This window comes from Oncorhynchus tshawytscha, linkage group LG01 (assembly GCF_018296145.1).
Source record: "Oncorhynchus tshawytscha isolate Ot180627B linkage group LG01, Otsh_v2.0, whole genome shotgun sequence".
In the NCBI taxonomy this organism is placed as follows: domain Eukaryota; kingdom Metazoa; phylum Chordata; class Actinopteri; order Salmoniformes; family Salmonidae; genus Oncorhynchus; species Oncorhynchus tshawytscha.
The window spans coordinates 67986715-68010618 of NC_056429.1; the positions used below are offsets into that span (position 1 = coordinate 67986715).

At 41.6% G+C, this 23904-nt stretch overlaps 1 protein-coding gene across 1 annotated transcript in view; it reads right to left on the reverse strand.

The window, feature by feature from the left end:
- Positions 1 to 260: 260 nt before the first annotated feature.
- LOC112255371 (attractin-like protein 1) overlaps positions 261 to 23904 on the reverse strand; it is a 327241-nt gene continuing 303597 nt past the window's right edge. Inside the window, exons 29-30 of the mRNA XM_024428366.2 lie at positions 20097 to 20211; positions 261 to 2996 (exon numbers count right to left, since the gene is read on the reverse strand). Of these exons, the coding sequence (XP_024284134.1) occupies positions 2872 to 2996; positions 20097 to 20211 (240 nt within the window). The 3' untranslated portion in view covers positions 261 to 2871. The remainder of the gene's footprint in view (positions 2997 to 20096; positions 20212 to 23904) is intronic.

A 23904-nucleotide genomic window follows, 5' to 3' on the forward strand; every position in this document is an offset into this window, starting at 1 on the left:
CTTTACATTTCTATTGCGCAATATGCAACGCAGATTAAATAGAGCCCCTAGTCTTGAAAGTGTCATAAGTCGCATAAGACACATTACATATCAAAATCAACACACATTCTATATCTGAGCGATCAAACCAAGACATCCTATTGGCGGATCTTTCAAGGTGTCCGATGTCAGTATCTTTAAGTACTCTCTGCTTGTAAGCCAATCAAATTGACATCCGGTGCAACAAATCAATAAAGCTTGAGAATTGAGAGGCAAAAAAATACAAAAGGAGACATGTTTTAATCACAGTATGAAGAAGCATCAAAATGTTTAATTGTAACTTTACATAATATGCCCATAATGAACAAAATAATGAGGTGAGCTGCTCTTCATTCATACAAATTTCAACAGATCTGTGTAAAATACATTACATGTAGTTCACCTGACCGGAAAACATCAGATTTATCACATTTCTACATTTCCTATGTACATTTAAAAGTGTGATAATTTATTAGGGTTTGTTTACAATGATTTACAAGACAAAGCGTGACACAGAACATAGGATGCTTCGGATAGAAGTGTAAACACAACAAACTTCAAAGTCATATAGAGAAAACAAACAGCCCAAATGCCAAAAATATGCATGCATGCTTCCTCCCTCCCTTCCTTGAAGAAATCCCAGGTAGAGAGTAGGAAAGGAAACATATGTAACATTTTGGAACTGAGAATGGTATTGGCTGAATAGAGTTGCAGGATCCAAGCTGAGTTAGTGTGTTACACAAATTAATCGACCTGGATATGGAGGTTAAATTAATCATTTGGTTTTTGTCTTATTAACATACTGTACAAGAAAACATTAGAGCTACAATTTGTTGTTATTTGTTTTATGACTGTATGCCCTTGTCATTCCCTTAGAAACACAATCATACACAATCACAATGAAATATGGCAAAAAGAAAAGAAAAAAGGAGTAGCAATTAAAATATGATTTTGTGTTCTAAATCTATACTTAAATAAATCAAGGAGTCTTGATATGTATAAAGTATATGTGTTGACGGAAACTGAGAAATATGTTGAAACATCTTGACATACGGTCAGGTCCAAAATGATTGTCACCCTTGATAAAGATGAGCAGAAAATACAAATACTGAGCTATATTTTATGCAAAAAAATGTTTCTACTTCTATTATTTTACACTAATACAATTGCTCAGGCAAAGAGATTTAGTTTAACGAGTATATATATATATATATATATATAAATATATATATGAAAAATATGAAAAAATAGAGCTGTGGCCACGCACACCAGTGGTAGATTTGGCATTGAAAGAAGGATTCATACGCAGAAAATAACCCCATACCCACTGTAAAATAAGGTGGATTTTTGATGTTATGGGGCTATTTTGCTTCCACTGGTCCTCGGGCCTTTATTAAGTATGGCATAATAAACTTTACCCAGTACCAGGACATTTTAGCCAAAAACCTGGCTGCCTCTGACATGAGGCTGAAACTTGGCTCGAAGTGGGTCTTCCAGCAAGACAATAACCCGAAGTACACATCAAATTCCACAAAGAAATGGTTAATTGACCACAAAATTAACATTTTGCAATGGTCATTTGTCTCAGGAAATCTGTGGTCGAACACCTGTGGTTTGAATTGAAAAGGGCAGCAGATAAGGATCTGGAAAGATTCTGTATGGAGGAATGGTCTAAAATACCTCCCAATGTGTTCTTCAATCTCATATTATCCTTGCAAGGTGAAGTATTGTGTGTATTCCCGCTGCCTATCCATATGAAAATGTATGCACACACGACTAAGTAACTTTGGCATATATTATTTTGATTATTATTATAATAGGTATTGAAAGGTATTCAAAACAGGGTTGCCAATAATTTTGACCCTATCTTTTTGAGAATGTTTTTCATTACTTAAACTCTTTCCATGAGCATTTGTATTAGTATAAAATCATATAATTTTCCTTTATTTTATATATACATACAATATAGCTCAGTATTATGTATTATTCATTTTATGCAGTATGTTTTGCTGATCTTTATCAAGGGTGCTAATAATTTTGGACCTGACAGTATATGACACATGCATTTAAATGCCATTCTAAATGTTATGCCATTGCTCTTTGACAATGAAGTTAAACATAACAAACACAGGCATGTTTCAGAACTAATACCAGTTTTCTTCCTTTTTTCCCCGCTGTTCTTTGCATCCGACTTCTTCATTAGGCCATGACATGCTGTACTGCTGGTAGGCTAAGTCATGGGAGGAATCCTCAGTACAGGATACATTACCTCAGAGTGAGGCAACCATATAGTCAAGTCACAAGCTATTATATCTAGACCCATACGCAGCTCTGTTCATCTAGCCTGGATTGAACTTGGGCAGACCATACATTAAAATAAAACATAAAAGAGCTTTTATCTTTGTATCAAAATGAGCACACATCTCACCAGCAAGAGGCCCTTGGCATTGTTCTTTCAGACTCATGTCTCATGACATTCAAACTTCCAGTGGCGACCTGCTCTTCCTGAACTCTTAAGGAGATGTGTTCACAGGGAGGAAGTGCAGACTACAAACTTCCTGGCAGAGAGCCAATGGGATGTCCAGAACCCTCCAGCTGGGCTGGGCAGAGATCCAACCAGAGAGCAGACAAGTCACTCGGGGAAAAAAAAAAAAACATTACAGGGTGTGGAGATGAGGCACACTTTGCTTGCTGACACTCAACATCTCAATAAAGGGATTCTGTTATCACCAGGTTCACTTCAGCACGCCGTGTTGTTGAAAGACTGATAAAAATAGAGCAAGAACTCATCATAAAACAGAAGCGTTCGCGGTCCTTTCAGGTGCATTCAGGCTCCCCTTTTGGTCAGGCGGTTCAAACACAGGTCCCCTGATGTGTTACTGCGTGCAGTTTGCGGTTCTTCAGGCCATGATACTTATCTTTGAAGTCTCCAGGTTTCTGCTGCGAGGTGTCAATCAGGGCACTGGCGATGGCAATGCCTACAGGGAGAAACACATGGGGGAGGGAGAATGGGAAAGGGAGGAGGGAGAGAGACAGAAGAAGGGAGGTGAGCTTCAAAGAAGACACTCAGCAGTGTGGCAAAGTAAAACACAGCAGAGAGTAATTAGCTCGCTGTCTCCCGCCCGCTTAAACCCTTTCCCAACTCCCAGAAACGCTTCCCCAACTCTTGCCCAAGCCCTCACATATCAGAGTTCAGCAGGAAACGAGGGACTACATGTCACTGAAGCATAGCTCTATACCTCTCTAGGCTGCTATGGGCTGTTCTTTTTCTCAAAACAACAATCTGATGGTCTGCTATTTTCTCCACAGTGCAACAAAAAAAGTGGAGAACACAATGACACCAGATGCTTACTGTAGCTAATATGGATTTTCAGTATGGCTTGCCCTCTGTACAGCGGTAGGCTTGACTAGTATACTCATTAGGACAGGAAGTAAATCTCCTTGTATGCGGACCAAAAAACTAAAGAGAAAAACAAGGAAAAACTCTACATGTTTAAGCTTCTCACACACCAGTGATTCCTGGGTTTTTGCAGAGGGAACGCTGATGTCTAATCAAATCAAATTTGTATTTGTCACATGCGCCGAATACAACAGGTGTAGTCTACACCTTACAGTGAAATGCTTACTTACAATGACGTGTGAGTGCACACAGTGTGCCTATGCATGTGTGTGGTCAAGCCACAGTGTGCCTTAGGTAGGCATGGCAACAATTGCCTCAGTGCTCTTTCCCGCCGCCACGGACAGGAGGCCAACCCTCAGCACTGATTACAGAACAAGATGTCTGAGTTAGAGAGGTATAGAGAGAGGGACAAAGTGGGAGTGGAGGAGAGAAAAGAGCCTGGGCTGACACTCTTAGTCTACAGCCTGACATGTCTGGTCAGTGGAGCCAGACTAGATTACCTGTCAGCCCTTTCACTCCAAATCACAACCAGATCCTTTTCAACACTGTTACCTGACACTTTTTCTATAGCAATCACTACACGTAACACTGCAGCTAATATGTCTGACCTTGACATCCAAAGCCATCTCTACTATTGGATAGAAACCACCACTACATGTAACTCTTGAAAGACAAACTTTCCACACTTGAAAGTAACACTTTTTAAAAAACTCTAAATTAAAAGCTTTTCAAAGAAAACTAAAAACATTTAATGAAAAAGTTATCATTATAGATGCCAATTTGGTGACTCAACCAAAGGTGAAAGCTTACAACAGCGGTTCCCAAACTCGGTCCTAGGTCCCAACCTGGGAGCACATTTTGGTTTTTGCCATAGCACTACACAGCTGATTCAAATAATCTACTAATCATCAAGCTTTGGCTATTTGAATCAGCTATGTAGTGATAGGGCAAAAAACAAAACATGCCCCCCTTGGGATCCCCAGGCCGAGTTTGGGAAATGCTGGCTTACAACCAAATAGCTTATTTTTCATGATTGCTAATTAAAGCCAATGCCTTCTGGATAACCAGAGATATGCATCTCAAATCAAATTCATTGGACAACATAATCAAATCAGGATACAGGTGAGTGGAGGTGAAGGGCGCTCCCTGCTAATGCAACCTACTAAGGGAATTGTTTTGTCAGGTGAGGTTGCTGGATCACTAACCCTGATGTACAAAATGGTTTGGAACAGGAAGGGCCTTTCTAGCACTAATACATAAAATGTTCAATCAAACAGGAATGGGACATAATACTATGATACTAAGATCTGATGAGCATTTCAGTGAAGAGAAATACAGTAAAAAGGTCTTTCTTAAATTTGTTTATTTTTTATAAAGGTTAAATAAAACTCAAACTAAATAAGAAGAACAAGCACATTATTCTGATGACAGCTTGTAATGAAATATAATAGAATTAGTGTCATCTGCATGACAATAAAGGAGTAGAGTTACAGTTATCACTTTCTCACACAGATTACAGCCGCTTGACTTTCAAGTTTAGCTTTTAGTATTTCTGCTGACCAGGCAGGATTTCTCCATGAGCTACTGTTGGTTCCCCATTATTCAAATAGCGTCATTAAGAGTGAGAATTCTTGTGAAAACCTTGTCCTAGTTTGATACAATACATGACTAAAAGTATGTGGACATCTGCTTGTCAAACATCTCATTCCAAAATCATGTGCATTCATATGTTGTTCGTCCCCACTTTGCTGCTATAACAGCCTCCACTCTTCTGGGAAGGCTTTCCACTAGATGTTGTAACATTGCTGCGGGGACTTGCTTCAATTCAGCCACAAGAGCATTAGTGAGGTCGGGCACTGATGATGGATGATTAGGCCTGGCTCACAGTCGGAATTCCAATTCATCCCAAAAGTGTTCAATGGGGTTGAGGTCAGGGCTCTGTGCAGGCCACTGACCTTGACAAACCATTGCTCTATGGACCTCGCTTTGTGCACGGGGGAATTGTCATGCTGAAACAGGAAAGGGCCTTCCCCAAACTGTTGCCACAAAGTTGGACGCACAGAATCATCTAGAATGTCAATGTATGCTGTAGCGTCAAGATTTCCCTTCACTGGAACTAAGGATCCTAGCCCGAACCATGAAAAACAGCCCCAGACTATTATTCCTTCTCCACTTAACTTTACAGTTGGCACCATGTATTGGGGCAGGTCGCATTCTCCTGGCATCTGGCAAACCCAGATTCAGTTATTGTGCTGACATTGCTTCTAGAAGAACTTTGGAACCCGGTAGTGAGTGTTGCAAGCGCTACGCGCTTCAGCACTCGGTAGTCCCGTTCTGTGAGCTTGTGTGGCCTTCCACTTTGCGGCTGAGCTGTTGTTGCTCCTATACATTTCCACTTCACAATAACAGCACTTACAGTTGACCGGGGCAGCTCTAGCAGGGCAGAAATTTGACAAACTGACTTGTTGGAATCCTATAATGTTGCCATATTGAACGTCACTGACCACTTCAGTAAGGCCATTCTACTGCCAATGATTGTCTATGGAGATTGCATGGCTGTGTGCTCAATTTTATACACCTGTCAGAAACGGGTGTGGCTGAAATTGCAGAATCTACTAATTTGAAGGGGTGTCCACATACATTCGTATGTAGTGTATCTTCACCAGACAATGTGGTTGACAATGTTGACCAGATGTGCAAGCCTCATCTCAAAGTCAGTTCGTAATGTAACTGAATTGAATTGCTTCTAAATCCTGTTAAATCTGTTAAACATATACTTATTAACAGTCTTTTAAATCCTAATCACCCAAACTAGGAGGACAGATATTATCTGAGACAAGGAGTGAATGAAAGAGTCACATAAGAAGATCCACTCTGGGTCAATAACCTCTGCTTCCCACTTGGTTCTCATATCACTGTCAACAAGCTCTCCACTCACAACTGCGCAGGGGGAACAGTAGGAGACAAGATGATGCCTTTGATACCCTCAGAATAACTGGACAACACTGTAGTCCAGCCCAGCCTGCACTGTAGGTCAGAGAGAGAAAGAGAGCCCTGAGTCTGGATGTGAATAGACACTATGCCTGGAAACAGAACACCATACCCTTACATTCCCAATAATGGTGACATAAAAGGAAAAGGGATTAAGAAAGAATATTAAGAAAAAAAAGAGCAATCATATCTTTATTTTGTATGTGTTATCTTTCCTCGACACACTCTGCGGCGTATGTTAGTTTAACGAGCTTAGAAAAAGCCAAGGCCACCGGACCACGAGGCTGTGATGGGAAACGGGGCGTCATGGTGGCAGCTCGGCGGATAGAGAGATGGTCAGGAGAGCAGAAAAGGAGAGATAACTGGGACCCTGATTGTGTTTTTTCCTCCATTTTCCATCGCTTGCTTGGGAAACTTCAAGAGAATTATAAACCAATGCCACATTGAACTGAGACTGGGAGACTTACAGTGCCTAGTGAAAGTTTACACACCCCTTGCACAGTCTTCAAATTCTATTGCCTTAAAATGAAATGTAAAAAGGGATTACATTAGATTTTTTCGACTACAGATCTACACAGAACATTTTCCTAATTAATAAAAAATAAAAATAACAAAAATGTCTTCACACCCCAGAGTTAATACTTGGTGGAAGCACCTTTGGGAGCCAATACAGCTGTGAATAATTTTGAATCAGATTCTACCAACTTTGCACAACTCTTGTTTTTGTCAAAATTGCTCAAGCTCAGTTAATGTGATTGGGAATCATTTATGGGCAGCAATATTCAAACCTTCAAAAATTTAAGTCAGGACTGAGACTGGATCACTCAGGAACATTCACAACTCTTGGAAAGCCATTCTGGTGTGTCTTTGTCAGTAACGTGTGCAATTGTCCCTCTGAAAAATGTAACTACATATATCCCAAGGTAAGATTTACAGAAGACTGTGGGTTTTTTGATCCTGACAAATTCTCCTGTCCCTGCCGATGACAAGCATACCCATAACATGATGCTGCCACCACAATACTTGAAAATACAGAGGGTTTCGCTCTGTGTTGTATAAAATTTGATTCAAACTTGCAGTTTTAATTTAGGCAAAAAAGTTCATTTCTTTGCTGTGTTGTCTTGCAGTATTACTTAATGGCCTTGTTGCAAAAAGAATGGATGGCTTCCTTTTCACTTTGTCATACAGATCAGTAATGTGGAGTGAAATCAATGTTGGTGACCCTCTGTATTTTCAGGTATTGCCAGGTGGCACCGTCATGTAATGGCAACACACTATCACAGATTATTGTGAAATAGACACATGACTTATTTGAAATTCGTGACAGGCACACAAAAGAGTAAATTTTTTCATGTCCACCACAGGATTTTCTTCATAACGCATTTGTGTCAAGTAGAACATTTTCTTCATAAAGAATTCATATGTGTTGTAGCTCACATTAGCGTGGCTAGGGGTTAAGGTTAGGGTATTTACATGGTTAAGGTTAGCTAACATGCTAGCTAAGTAGCTAAAAAGTAGTACGTAGTTGTAAAGTTGCTTATTAGTTAAAATGCTAAAGTTTGGGTTGCTAGACCTTCGCGTTATACGCCCACCCGTCCTCCCCAACCAACCTCCCTTGTATCGTTTCTGTCTTAAGTAACCTACTGCCTTCATCGGTGATTGAAATGCACAGTATATTAAATCATGTAATGGACATGAAAATAAATATATTTTTGTGTGTGTCACAAATTTTGCATAAGTAATTAGTGTCTATGTCACGATAATTTGTGATAGTAGGTTGGTAATGGGTTGTCACTGGCTGGAACTGGGGAGTTAGTCAGGATTAAAAAGGATGAAAGGAGAAAAGCCCAGGTAAAAAGTTAGAGGAACACCCATCATATTCTGAAAAAATACAATGTGTTTTATTATTCAGCAGGACAATTACACAAACTTAAATACCAAAGACACACCAGAATGGCTTTCCAAGGGGTGTTGTGTTCCTGAATGATCCAGTCGCAGTCATGATCATATATGATTTGATTTGATTTACTGAGCTTAAAGCTGCAATATGTAACTTTTGGGGTGAATTCACATAGAAATATGAGTTATAGATCTGTCATTCTTATTGAAAGCAAGTCTAAGAAGTGGTAGATCTGTTCTATGTGCACTATTTCTTTGCTTCCCATTTTTAAGCTTCAAAGAGCTAACAATACAATATTTTGGGTTATGGAAAATATATTTCACAGCAGTTCAGATTATATAATGATTCTCTACACTATACTTGCTTCTTTTTCCACATAAACTGAAATTAGGCAAACTATTCGAATTTTTGTAACCAGGAAATGGCGGAGCAATTGTGCACCTTTAAACAATTTTGACAATAACAATGTTGCCCTAAGAGTTGCGCAAGGATGGTAGAAACTTATACAAAATTAGTCTCAGCTGTAATTGCTGCCAAAGGTGCTTGCATCGAGTATTAACTCTGGGATGTGAAGACATACGCAATCAACACATCTTAATTTTTTTTGTTATTAATTTAGAAAATGTTCTTTACTTTTTCTTTCACTGAAAATGTGGAGTAGGTTGTGTAGATCTGTAGGTTTGGCAGATTACATTTTAAGGCAGCAAAATGTGAAGACTGTTCAATGGGTGTGTAGACTTTCACTAGCGACTATCTTTACAGGCACCTTGGCTTAATGCAAGTCACTGGGCAACGAGGGTACCACCACAGACTCTTACCTCGGACCGCACTCACTCAACAGATCTCTCCTGAATAGGCAGGTTATTGTTGATGAGAACAGGATTGCTGTGTTTGTATGGAGACTATGTTTAAACTCCTAAGAACATGCTGGTATCTGGCAGGGAGATGGTTTTCTTCCCTGTCCTGACATCTCATCCTGCAGGGGAATCCCAACAATGAGGGAGAAGGTAGAGAAGACTGATGATGGAAAGAGGAGCAGGTAAAGAATTAAGACATGATGTGAAAGATGAGGTAGTAAGACTAGAGTAGGAGATGGCTGCTATATAGACATCCATCCATCTGTTTGTCTGACTGTCTTTGTCCCTTCAGCAAATAGGAGGATGTCTGTCTTTTGGACATTTTATCCATGTGCCAATCTAGCTCCAGCTGTATAGTAAGTCTGTCTGAGAAGCCTGACTTTTAAAAGTACACACCCTTTCTCAGACATTTTAGAATGTTGAAACCAACTTCCCTACATTCAGGGGAAGTTCCTCACTAAGCAGCTAGTCCCAGTAGGTTGGAAGTAGAGTAAGCAGATTAATACAATGGCCCCTCACTCAACTATTGGACTGAAGGAATACATTAGGCTTGGTGAGATCCACCGCTCCCCTGACTTAGACAGATTTAGTAGTGTGTTTGTGTTGGGAGATGGGCAATGATAGACTCCAGAGTGGAGGGATTTGGTGCTTCTTCTGGTCTCCTCGGCAGAGCACTGTAAAGCCAGTGACACACAGGGGGCTTAGAGAAGTTGACTGCTTCACCAGCTTGTAATCTCTATACACAGACATGCCTGTGTGTGTGTGTGTGTGTGTGTGTGTGTGTGTGTGTGTGTGTGTGTACACGTGTGCATTCGGCATGTTTGTGGGTATGTGTGTGTATGTGCAGGCAGATTGTCTATACCAGACAACAAATAATACAACTAAAACTTCTACTACTTCCAGAGGATGGAGTTGAAATGTGACATTTCCTCCACGGTGTTATGTATGGATATGGTTGGTATGGAACTCCTCTGAGTAACTTTTCCTATGAAGATGAGCCCTTTATCCACCTGTGCTATCCTGGGAGCCTCAGCTCTGCTGATCTCAGCATTACAGAACAATGTGTTTGAGCTCTGTACCAGACAGGACTGTGCACTGCTCTCCCCAGCATACAAACCCCAGGCTCGCAACATCCAGGCACTTTAATCCCAAAATCGGAGAAACCGTCAGGATCCTAAAAGGCGGATTAATATGGCGCAGGTGTCGCGATAACGCAGGATTCTGAGTTTTTCACGCAGAAAAGGAAAGATAAAACCCTGAAAAAATTACTTACTGCGTTTTGTAAATGCAGATTTAAAATTATTCTTATTGTAAATTCTGCTCGGTTCAGTCAGGGTTCGCACCAGATCATGAATGTAAAAAGGACTAATTTTGTGCTTCAGTTGCACTTCTCCACTTCTATGAAATATTTTTGCTCGAGTCATTGGATTACCAGACAGCACTCTGACTGACGTGCAGACTTCTTTTCTCCGTGTACTTTCCTCAGGTGTAGTTTCTTTCCGCCAGCAAGTTAAATTGAAATATTAACTTCAAGCAAAACATTAGGAAATATAGCTGGCTACATTATTTCTATGATAAGCCTTAGAAATATGATGGTCATGCATTGTTTTTGCAAAAATACCTTGCTTTTTCATTGTAAGCTGTGTCGTGTCTTTACTGTCATTAAATTGAAGACATAGTTTTATCAAAGATTCCCAGTAATTAGTATAACGCGATCAAAGTAATTAACCGTGTACCTGTAATTAACTAGGAAATAGGGGCACCAAGGAAAGTTTTCAGATTACAAAGTTATAATTTCCCAATATAACCTTTCAGATATTTTCATATCTGATCAATAGTCTTCTGATTAATGATTTATTTATTTTACCTCACGTTAGTCTCATTCCAAACATTGTAAATGGTTGGTTATCTGCACTAACCCAGTCTTCACTATGAGTCATCCATACATCAATTGTCTTAAATCATTTATTTATTACTAAGTAATTCACAGAAATACATAAAAAAACAGTAAATATGGTTACATGAAATGATAGAATGTGCCCTAGTGGGCTGAACCGGCATGGCAGCTTGTTAGACAAAGGGGCAATCCCTTACACATGAACGCTCACTCATTCGGGAACAATTGCAATCAATATATATATTTACGCTCAGTTTGTCGTCTTGATCGCTGGTGAAAAGTTCATTTATTTTGCAGAATTGTCCGTCTCTCTCGGTTATAGAATGGATGTTTCGGTGGTTGTCGTTCTTCGCGTTCAATTGATGCCGAATTCCTAGCTGCAGACTAGTAATTAGTATCAAAGACTTGTTCTTATTCTGTCGGTATCGATAGTCTAAGAGTTTTAACCACGTGGTATGGTTAAAAGATTCAGCAATGGTCTACAACCTTTAGTCACCCTCCTAATGGAGAAAAACATGGTCTCCTGATAATTTCTCAAAGTGGGGTTTTATTCAGAATGGCAGAAGAGGCCTGTCCCAGGATGTCTTGCCCTAACTGGGCTCAGGGGCGGTCCTCTGATTTAGTTCAAATCAAAAGGGAAATGTATTTTTCTTCATTAGACAGTCCACAATCATATATTACACCATTATTCAAACTGTGTCATCCTCACTCATTCATCTTATACAACAATTAGATGTAAACCTCATATCTGAGGCTATTATATAAACAGCGTTATGGTAATGTTGCCACACCGTCTCCCTTGAGCTTCCCAAGTTGTAACAAACGGACCAGTTCGTAGCTGGATTCTTCACCGATCTTTTACACTTTCTCTGGAACATGAAATTTGTTCGTACCTCACGTTCTGTGAGGTGGAAGGATTTCCTTTGTCTCCATGAACCTACTCTCTATAACTGTGTGTCCATGAGGCAGTATCTTCCTTAGGAATTTACGACCACACTCTGCCCACAGCAGTCTAGTTGTAGAAGCAAAGAGCGGGGGATGGTGCTCGCTGTACTCAAAGAGGGCAACATCATGACAGCTGATTGACATGTGTGGCTGCAGCCGACTGTTGTCATCTGATAAATTATTTCCTGATGAATATGTTGCACTAGTGTATTTTGTGTGAAAAAAAAAACTATAGTTGCATGCCCCTTATTACTCTATTGAAGCAAAAAAAAAAAACACTGACTTTCAATATAAAACGCAGGTGAAATGTTTTAAAACAGATTTTTGATGGTTTTCGTTTTATAAAGGCAGATTACTGAAAACTAATGCTAACCCTGCTATAGAGTTCTGAACCACCACAAATGTAGTGAGGAGGCTGTCACTTTCTTTCAAAGATTTGAATTCAGGTTCTCAAATCAAAGTTGATCAAATCAAAATCAAAGTTTATTGGTCGCGTACACAGTTTAGCAGACATTATAGCGGGTGCAGTGAAATACCATACCATAAAGGCCTGATTGGTTGAGTGCTGCAGAGATGGTTGATCTTCTGGAAGGTTCTCCCATCTCCACAGAGAAACTCTGGGGCTCTGTAAGAGTGACCATCGGGCTCTTGGTCAGGGAGCCCTTCTCCCCTGATTGCTCAGTTTGGCCAGGCAGTCAGCTCTAGGAAGAGTCTTGGTGGTTCCAAATGTCTTCCATTTAAGAATGATGGAGGCCACGGTGTACTTGGGGACATTCAATGCTAAAGAAATTGTTGGTACCCTTCCCCAGATCTTTGCCTTGACACAATCCTGTCTCGGAGCAGTATGGACAATTCCTTCAACCTTATGGCTTGGATTTTGCTCTGACATACACTGTCAACTGTGGGACCTTATATAGACAGGTGTGTGCCTTTCCAAATCATGTCCATGCAATTGATTTTACCACAGGTGGACACCAAACAAGTTGTAGAAACATCTCAAGGGGTCTGAATACTTTCCGAATGCACTGTATACAATGGTTTGTATAGACAGTATGGACAGTATATGAATATAAATACTGATGAGCCATGACTAGAATACAGTATATTCATATAAAGTGAGTAAAACAGTATGTAAACATTATTAAAGAGTGACTAGTGTTCAATGACCCTATGTACATATGGCAAAGCAGTTTCTAAGGTGCAGGGTAGAGTACCGTTTGGAAGCCGGTCTAGTAACAGTGACTAAGGTTCAGGGAAGGGTACTGGGCGGAGTCCGGCTAGTGGTGACTGTTTAACAGTCTGATGGCTTTGAGATAGAAGCTGTTTATCAGTCTCTCGGTCCCAGCTTTGATGCACTCGTACTGTCTCCTACTTCTAGATGCTAGCAGGGGGAACAGGCTGTGGCTCGAGCGGCTGAGGTTCTTGATTATCTTTTTGGCCTTCCGGGTGCTGTAGATGTCCTAGAGGGCAGGCAGTGTGCCCCCGATGAAGCATTGGAATGACCGCACAACCCTCTGGAGAGCCCTGTGGTTGCAGACAGTGCATTGCCGTACCAGGCGGCGATATAGCCTGACAGGATTCTCTCAATGGTGCATTTGTAGAAGTTTGTGAGGGTGTTAGGTGTCAAGCTGAAATTATTTAGCCTCCTGAGGTTGAAGAGGCACTGTTGCATTTTCTTCACTACACTGTCTGTGTGAAGGGACCATTTGTGACCCATTTCAAGAAACTAGGTGTATGTCGCAGGGCACTACTTCAGAGAAGAGGCTTTTGATTATTATTATTTTTTTAAATCAAAATATGGGCAGGTGAACTTTCATATGCCTCAATAACATAATCGTATGCCATCTGTAAATATAAAACTGTTAAATATTGAGCCTTGGTTTAGCCATGATTGGCTAGGATAATGGATGGGTTGGACATGAGTTTGGATTGGTCTGCCATGTAGCATGCTTATGTCTATAACATGAGCTGCTAAGTACGTGTGCATAAGCCTATCTACTGCTGCTTTATTGAAAGATGTCACAAAGAACTGAAAAAGTACAACGTTTCAGGTAAGACCCAAATGCAGACTGTGTTGAAGTAACAATGTTTATTACTGCAACAGGGGCAGGCAAGTGACAGGTTGGGCAGGCAGGGGTCAATAATCAAGAGTGGTGGGGTGAAGGGACAGGACGACTGGCAGGAACAGGGTCAGGTAGAGGTCGGTAATCCAGAGTAGGGGCAAAGGTACAGGACGGCAGGCAGGCGGGCTCAAAGTTGGGACAGGCAAGGGTCAAAACAAGGAGGGCGAGAAAAAGAGGGACTGGGGAAAAGCAGGAGCTGAGACAAAATGCTGGTTCACTTGACAAACTGGCAACAGACAGAGAACACAGGTATAAATACACAGGGGATAATGGGGAAGATGGGTGGGTGGAGACAATCACAAGGACATGTGAAACAGATCAGGGAGTGACAAAAAGTTGTGCTACTGCTCTCAACATTGCTGCCTTGAAGTTAATAGCGCTATCGACAAAGCTCAGTGGGAAAACATGGTGATGGACTACTTTCTAGAGGATGATTGTGCCATGCTGATTCTGAAAATGAATTTATTTTTCCTTTATTTAACTAGACAAGTCAGTTAAGAACAAATTCTTATTTTCAATGACGGCCTAGGAACAGTGGGTTAACTGCCTAGTTCAGGGGCAGAACAACTCATTTTTACCTTGTCATCTCGGGGATTCGATCTTGCAACCTTTCAGTTACTAGTCCAACGCTCTAACCACTAGTCTACCTGCCACCCCATGAATCAGACAATGAAGAAATCCCTGATTTAGTTCAAAACATTTATCAAACCAGTCATTGTGGAGTCTTCTGATGACAATCGTGGGGAAGAAACGGTGTCGTTGTCATGGAAGAAGTTTATCGAGTTTTGAAACCAGTGGAATGCCCGGGGGAAGCAGAGAGATTGCCAAATTTGGAGAGTCCAAACAAGAGAACTAAGAAAGAAGGCTGTTGTATAAAACACCTGTTTCCGGATTACATCTTCAAACTAAGGGCAACCCTGGCATCCATGACAGAGGGAGAAGCGTTCATCCATGTACACGGATAAGAGTTGCGACTCTTCTTTGTTCCAGTACTGTTGTTTTGCCTCTTTGATTGCCTTACGGAGGTCATAGCTGGTCTGTTTGTACACGTCCATATTCCCATATTCCCATGGTAAATTGCAGTGGTTTGAGCTTTCAGTTTTGCTCGATTGCTGCCATCTAGCCACGATTTTTGGTTTGGATCAATTCTAATCGTCACAGTGGCAACAGCATCCTCTATGCACTTACTGATGAACCCAGTCACCGAGTCAGTGTATACGTTGATACTATTCTGCATCACAACCAGGACCAAAATATTTAAAAACAGTTTCTACCTCCAGGCCATCAGACTGTTGAACAGCCATCATGCAATTTCCTGTAGTAAGTGAGAGTAGTAAGTAGTACTTGTCGTGTCTTTGGCTATGCCAGATTAAGTGATATGACATGCTATTCTATAAAATAATGTATCCGTAATTAATATCACCTGATTGAGCTAATCATGTAAATGTAATTAACTAGAGAGTCTGGAACAACAAAATAATATTTATAGAGCTGTTATCTTCCGAATAAGCTCTTAAAGACCTAGTAATATTTTACATCAATAGCAGTCAATATTAATCGTCATCTTAATTCAGTCTCATCAGAAAGTTGTAAATTCTTGGTTATCTGCACAAACCCTGGCTAACAATTTGAATCAGCAATACAAAATTGGGTTTAATAAGTGATTTACTACATACCTAACTAATCACACAGAATTACACATACACATAATTAAATCATAACTTGATTACAAATGACGTCATAAAGGAAAACGTCCCTAGCGGGTGGAACAGATATGACAGCTTGTTACACAAAAGAAAAGGGGCTGGGTTTGAGTGAAGGAGCGGGAAGACTGAGGAAAAAAGGGAAGAAGCTATGCTATCGTAAATACAGTATCTTATGCATTATAAATTACCGCCCATTTGGAAAAGGAAAATGCAATAAATATTTACTATGAGCTGCGCTTCGGTAGGTTGGTGGTAGATGGAAGGCCGTTTTGCTCAACCGAGTCCTTTGAAGAATGTCTCTGGTTGTCAATTGGATACGTTGTAGTAGCGTCGTTGTGTGGTAGACGGGATACTCTGTCGGTTCCTTCCTAACCTGCGTTTGCAGCTGCTGTTGCTAACTCAACAGCTAGGAGGTATAACATCTGTAGTGAATAAGAGTTCAAAGTTCATACCATTCGCAACCAAAGCTCACGCTGATGTTGGCTTCATGCTGTAGTTATTATCTGAACCATTTTGACATCGGACCATCGTCCTCACATCCTCGGAACAGGAGGTTATATTGTCGTTAGGCTTTATATAGGAAGGGAGAGGAGGACGTGTTTGAAAAGTTTTATAGCCCATGTCCCTTCACAGGGGAGGGCCACTGATTGAGCAGAGCCCTATCTTATGAAAACCCAAATCTCACATTTTAGAAGCTAAAATCACATTTCATCCCATCACGAAACATTTAATATTCAAACATTTAAATTGAACAACAATTCCATGTGAATCCGATAACTCTGTAGACTTTCCACTGTAGAAATGATGTCATCTTATCATTGATGAGATGTCTCAGATGACAATCGAACTGGCATCATATTCATTAAGTACCACCGCATATGTTAAATTGGTCGGATTACCAGAATATTGTTCATTTCCCCCCACCTTCTGATGTTCCCAGAATCTCTGTTAACCAAGGGTTTGCAAATGTAACATCAGTAGGGTAGAGAGAGGAAAAAGGGGGGAAGAGGTATTTAGACTGTCATAAACCTAACCCCAGGCCAACGTCATGACATACTCCTGTAATAAGTAATAGACAAAGAAGGACTCACTCATACACACCTCAAACACACAGACTCCGTACTCAAATATACACTCACATACACCCATACTCACAAACATATGCACACACAGCCAACGCTGATGTCCCATATACACTGAATGTACAAAACATTAGGAACAGTTTTCTAATATTGAGTTGCACTTTCCCTTTCGCCTTCAGAACCGCCTCAATTCGTCAGGGCATGGACTCTACAAGGTGTCGAAAGCGTTCCATAGGGATGCTGGCCCATATTGACTCCAATGCTTCCCACAGTTGTGCCAAGTCGCCTGGATGTCCTTTGGGTGGTGGACCATTCTTGATACATATGGGAAAATGTTGAGTGTAAAAACCCCAGCAGCTTTGCAGTTCTTAACACAAGCCAGTGCACCTGGCACCTACTACCATACCCTGTTCAAAGGCACCTGAATCTTTTGTTTCCCTACTCACCCTCTGAATGGCACACACACACAAAATCCAAGTCTCAATTGTCTCAAGGCTTAAAAAGCCTTCTTCAACCTGTCTCATCCCCTTCAACTATACTGATTGAAGTGGATTTAACATGTGACATCAATAGCTTTCACATGTTCAGGTGTTCCTGTTTTGTACACTCAGTGTATATAGAGACATTAAACACTGGACCGTTTATTTGATACTGTCTTTCACACTGTGTATTCATATATAGTATTCTTCATACAGCTTATTCTAATATACTGTATCTACTACTGTACATTGCATTTTTGTTACAATGTTTAAACACACTGCGTATTAATGTACTGGATTCTTAATTATATACTAGATTACTGTATATACCGGAATCTTTTTCATATACCATATTCTTCATATAGCTCATTACATTTTTTTCATATAGTGTGTGTATATATATATATATCTAGTATATCATTTTCATATAGTACATTGCATTTTTGATTCACTGTTTATACACACCGCCTGTTTTTATATACTGGATTCTCGACATAGCTCACTGTAATATACAGTATCTACTGCTGTACATATAATTCTTTGTATATCTTTTTGGTGTATATACGCATAGATTGCATTTGGATTACTATTGCAGTGTTATTTGTGCTGTTAACTAGATTTGTCCTGGCATTCTTAAATTATTGTTTTCTACTGTTATTTGTGTACTTGTTTGACATTTCTACTGCATTCTTAGGAGCTAGTAACACAAGCATTTCGCTACATCCACTATAACATCTGCTAAACTGTGTACGTGACCTATTAACTTTGATTTATAAAGCGCACTTATGCACAAACACACACCCACACACACATGCACTCACATACTAACTGGTGTTAGCATCTCTTCCTGACCAGTTTTCCCACATCAGATGGGTCAAGACAAATAGCTCTTTCCAGTTACCACCCCCAGTGTTCCATAAAGGGAAAGGGGGATACCTAGTCAGTTGTACAACTGAATGCATTCAACTGAAATGTGACTTCAGCATTTAACCCAACCCCTCTGAATCAGAGAGGTGCGGGGGGGGCTGCCATAATCGACATCCTCTTCTTCGGCGCCCGGGAAACGGTGGGTTAACTGCCTTGCTCAGGGGCAGAACGACAGATTTGTACCTTGTCAGCTCAGGGATTCAAAAGCCCCTATGGCATCTGACCACATCTCTCTCTTTCTCTACCCGGTTTCCCAGCACTGCTTCAGCACTTACTGCAGAGTGACAGTTCTATTTCTATAGTTCCATGTATGATATGCATATAAAGTACTTAAGCACCACAATATTACCGAATAAAACTGTTCGACCACCGCAATACCAAACGAGCAATCAACACAATTTTAATTCAGAACATTTTTCAATCAAGACACAGGTCAACAAACGTCTCACCCATCGGAGCATTTCTTGGCAAATTGGACACAAATCTTTGCAAACTGACATCCAAAATGTCAGAATTTCTGTAGCAAAATCAAGCCTTTTTGCCCGCAACTATCACAAAAAAGAACTGTGAAATCATGCAGGATCTGACATACTGCACAGTATGCATTTACCCAGCATGTGTAGCCAATACTGTGGCCTGTACTTACTGGCTGCACTTATCAGCTCCTACTATTTGCCCAGTACCTGGTGGCTTTAAAGGCTCCTCTAAATGTAATGCAAGCAGCTTTTCCCAGTATGAGAACCTGATGCCTTGCAAAGTGCTTAATTTTAGCTGTCTTTTACAGGCTTCCTGCTGCAGTCACTTTTACACCTGCTCGTATTTCAGCTCATGTATTATACCTACACGATGAGCCGACAGCAGCCTCTCAGAAAGCCCTGGGCTTCAGGGGAAAAGGAGAGAAATAAAATAAGTGAGAAAGCGTGAGAAAAAGGGAGAAAGAGAGAGGTGGAGGGAGAGGAAGAGTGAGTGAGAGAGGGAGAGAGAGATAACGTGTGAGTGCGTATATGAGTGACAGAGGGAAAGTGATATTTTGATGGCTGCTGACAGTGCTAAAAGTTCTAAGGCATTCCCTAGCTCATCTCTGTGACACTGGGTGCCATTCAAATGGTCATCTCCCTATTCATTTACCTACAGCACAGCGGCATATTTAGCACCTCTGAAATATCACAGATCCTCTTAGGAGAAACATGAGCTCATCTGGCCTCTGCTGAAAAACCTATTGGAGGGAACAATCGATCCAACAGCCTGTTAATTCCTCCAGGTATAACATGGCCTTTTCTGTCTCTCTCAAAACAAAGCCCCTAATAGTTGATAGATCAGGTATATCTGTGTCCATCCAAACACAGATGGTACACGGATTTCCAAATTGAACTGCCAGAAGTAGAGAAATAGACACTCTGGCAGATATTGGGTTCTAGTTGCGATAAAGGGGAGGTGGGGTTGGGATCTAACAGAGAGAGGGGATAGGTGAGGGAGGAAGGGAAGAAAGGGAGGTTGGGGGAGGAGAAGAGTCTCCACATCTCAAATATGTCATGCTTCAGTTAGCATCTGTCTGGAGAGACTCTTGAAGTCTTGAACCGGTAGGGAGACAGAGAGAGAGATTTTCTAAATTGAACTTTATCTTTCTCTCTCTCTCTCTTTCTTTTGTTTTATATCTCAAATGGGAGAGGAAAATAGTGGTATCTGAAGCATGTGGGTTCCTTTTAATAACCAAAGGGAGAAGGCCTGGTCTAGAAGATAGACAGTGAGTGGAGATGAGACGGGTGCTTACCAGACTGGCCAGGTGGGGGTATTCCTGAAGGCAGTCTGGGCAGACACAAGAGGACGGTCAGTACGCCGGCCCTGCTCCCCCAACATGGCTCCACTGCTATAGGCTTGGGCACACCCTGCACAGAGAGGAAGGAAGGAGCATGTCAATCAATAAACACTCCCAAATCCCATCACAAAGTGGTACGTCAGATATAGACACACCACATTTTCCCACTGTTTCTAAGAGAACATTGCAACAGTTGTGTTCCGCTAAAACTTTGTTTGTTACACGCATAGACAAAACGTGTAACGTATATATGCATGGATCCAGTATGGAAATGAACAGCAGAATCCACCATGTACTACATAATTGACTGGACATCTATTTGAGTTAGGCTGGAAGCCCAGGGGATGGAGGACACAACCTCACCCTGCTCCAATCTCCCCCCAGATGTGGATCTCACACACGGGGGAGCGGGCTGACTGACAGCCCTTAGAGCTCTACCTGAAGCCAGAGTAATGAATATGGATGGATGGAGGGCACAGCAGGCGCAAGGGAGGTATTCTCCTCCGCTCCCCTAAGCCCTAGCCACCCCATCCATTCCACTCAGGCAAGTTGAGGGACAGACCCTGTACACACACTCATTCACATCCCTAAAGCCATGCTCTCCTCACCAAGCAGCTCAGGACATGCCTCGAGATACCAGCCTCACTTTCTCTAAGGAGAGGGTGTCAAACCTGCCCCTGTCAAGGAGGCGGGGTGTGTGTAAACAAACTGTACACCCCAAATCCTGTGTCATTGCTGCCACCAGAAGCATTCCAACATGGAGGCCAAAATAACAACCATCCTACACTTTAGCAAATGTGTTCTTCTTTTTTTCCACTCTCAAAGTACAACTCATCATCACTTACAACTGCTGTGTCAACCCTGTACCTAGACATTGTCAAAGGCAGTAAATGATTTTCCTCTAGTATGTCATTGGATGTTCAAACACACACAAAAACACAGACACGTAGAGACACCGCCTTTCAGCTTTAAGGCACATTGATCCCTGCTGTGAGATGATTAAACCAAGTGATGAGACGTTGACGCTGTCACTTGATCGTCCTCCGCGGTGCCTTGCTGCTACGCACAGCTCTCAAACACAGAACAGAAGCACAGCAGGGGGGCGTTCAGGAGAAAAATACAGAGGAAACAGGTGGCTCAAACAATGATGCTGAAGAGGAGTAGCAGGGGGAGATGCAGAAGTGATGCTAGGACAACATAGTCTAGAGCTAGAGTTGAGCTTGAGGGCAGCAGCTCTACTAAAGCAAAGTCTATATGCTCCTGAAATGTCTTTGTTATAAGGTCTCTCTAGCACTGGGTGCTAGTACCTGTCAGAAGGAGCTCTATTCAGCTTGACCCCGGTACCACACCACAGGAGTCAGGTCGGTTGGACTGTGTTTACTCCTGGTGTCTGTTCTGGTCTGAGGAGGATCCGAGAGGAGACAGATGCGGTTGTTTACCAAAAAAAAGGAAGAGGGCTTGACCTCTGGTCATCTAGATCAACGTCCAGTCGGCAGATGATAGCAGAGAAGCCTTCTCTTACATAGGCTTGGTTGCAGTACCAGCACCCTACTATAATCTACTTTACACTACAACTGACACACAGTTTCAGTTGGAACGTGTCAAAGGTGTGTCGATATGGCGAAATGAAGGTGGATAGAGTATTCAGTCAGTACTTGAAGGGAGCCTTTCCTCTTCACAGTACTCTGCCACAAGTGCTTGTCTCCTTGGGTAGAGCTCCCTTAGAGAGTAGCCTGTACAGTCCAGCCGCATATCTCTCCAGAAACCTCACTTCAGATGTGCCTGCCTTCCCTTGTTCTCCCCAGAGACATGGTGGCAATGCTGGGTCCTCTACCTGAAATGTACTATCCATCTACTGTACTGCTCTTATTTTCTGGTCTTCTTCCCTCTCCTCTGCTCCCCTCACTTATTTTGGGCTTTCACTCTTCCCTCTTTGCACTTACGTATACTCTCGGTTCTGCTCCAGCCCTGTAGCTCTTCTCTCCTCTCTCACCTCCTCTATCACAGAAGTCATGGAGACCATTCTACAGGCACTTAAAATGAAATACATATGAAGCTTTCTTCGCAAAAATATGAAGTCAATTAAAGGGGAATGAGAGAGAGAGAGAGAGAGAGAGAGAGAGAGAGAGAGAGAGAGAGAGAGAGAGAGAGAGAGGCGCTTGATAGGAGTACAATGTGTGAGATGCCCTACCACCCAAGTGGTCTGTAATTAAGTCCAAACATAAAAACAATGAACAATTATCGAAATGGCAAGTACAAACCAGCAGTCACAGGGACCATGTAATAGCCCCAACAACGCAGTGCACGTCTGAAAGAGTGCCAATCCATCCCAATTCCTCTATTACACCCACACCCACGCATGCACATAGACTCACGACACAGAAAGCCCACTAACACCACACTACCAATGCCTGCTGCACCCTGCCCCCTGCCCCTTCCCTTCCATAGGCCCCATTGCTTATAGGTTTAAGTGCTGAAGCATACAGCATAATTACAGGGTAGCGCCTCCCATGTTTGTTTTGTGTTTAGGGGCATTAAGAAACAAACAATTTGCCAGTTCTCTGAAAGAGGAAATAGGTTCACGTAAAGAGCCATCTCTGGTAGAACAGAGTGCAACACTATGCCACATCCAGGAGGTTCTTATTAGAGTGCGACGGCCGCTAGCAACACTGCTACCAATTAAAAGAGCCGAGAAACATAACACAACAATTAGTGGCCATGATGATGTGTTTCCATTTGGAGCGTCAGAGAGAAACAGGTGCTAGAGGAACCTGGCAGAACCTCGTAACTGAAGCTGTCTTACAGGGGTCTGGAACAAGCAGCTCATTTGAATGGCATTTCTGCAGAAGAAAATACATCCGACACGTTCACATGTCAGTGTTGAGTGTTACTAACATATGTTTGCCAAAAGTACAGAATAGTATATATATATATTCAACTCTGTGCACCATGCAATCACTACAATACTATACATGAACGTTGCATTCATGAAATGGACAAATTCATGTAGCATGACTTAACGCCCTAGAGTCTGAGCCATTCTTCTATATCTACTACCCTAACACATAATTGTTTTACGATAATAATAACATGGACCATCCAGCTACCTATTTGATTTTGTATAGCACCTTTTTATTCCATGGAGAAAGATCATGAAAGTATGTGTCCTGGTGTGGGACTGGCTCCTTTGATCCTGACTGCTGAAAACACATACACATTCGTTCAGCCGGGATATTTCCTCAAGGAAACGACTGGACCTGACACTCCTCACTTCCCCTCAGACTGAGCGGATACAACCGTTAGCCAGCATGCAATTACACACACTCACACACACACAGACACACACACACTCACACTCACACACACACACACACAAGGCAACGCTAACAAATCTAAAAAGATTGTCATCACATCATTCAAAAAGTTACAGTGATCTGCAACTAGGCACATATATTTCTACAGTGTAGTTAGAAATGTACTGCAATCTCTCATAGGGTTTCCTCCAGGAGAAGGAGGACAGAGGAAACCCTACTCTGGCCGTGTCTCATCTGTTTAAAAGGCATCTTTAACACTGATTTATCTTCCTGGAAGACAGCTTCAGAGGGCCGTACATCTCCCCGCAGCCGCACGGCCACACATATTTGTCCATTTAATTTCAATCCTCATTAATAGGTATTCTATTAAAAATGACACCTTCAAGATGAGTGGCATTAAAAGAGTGGAGGAGTAAGTGATGAAGTTGTCCTGGACAGTAGTGTGCGAC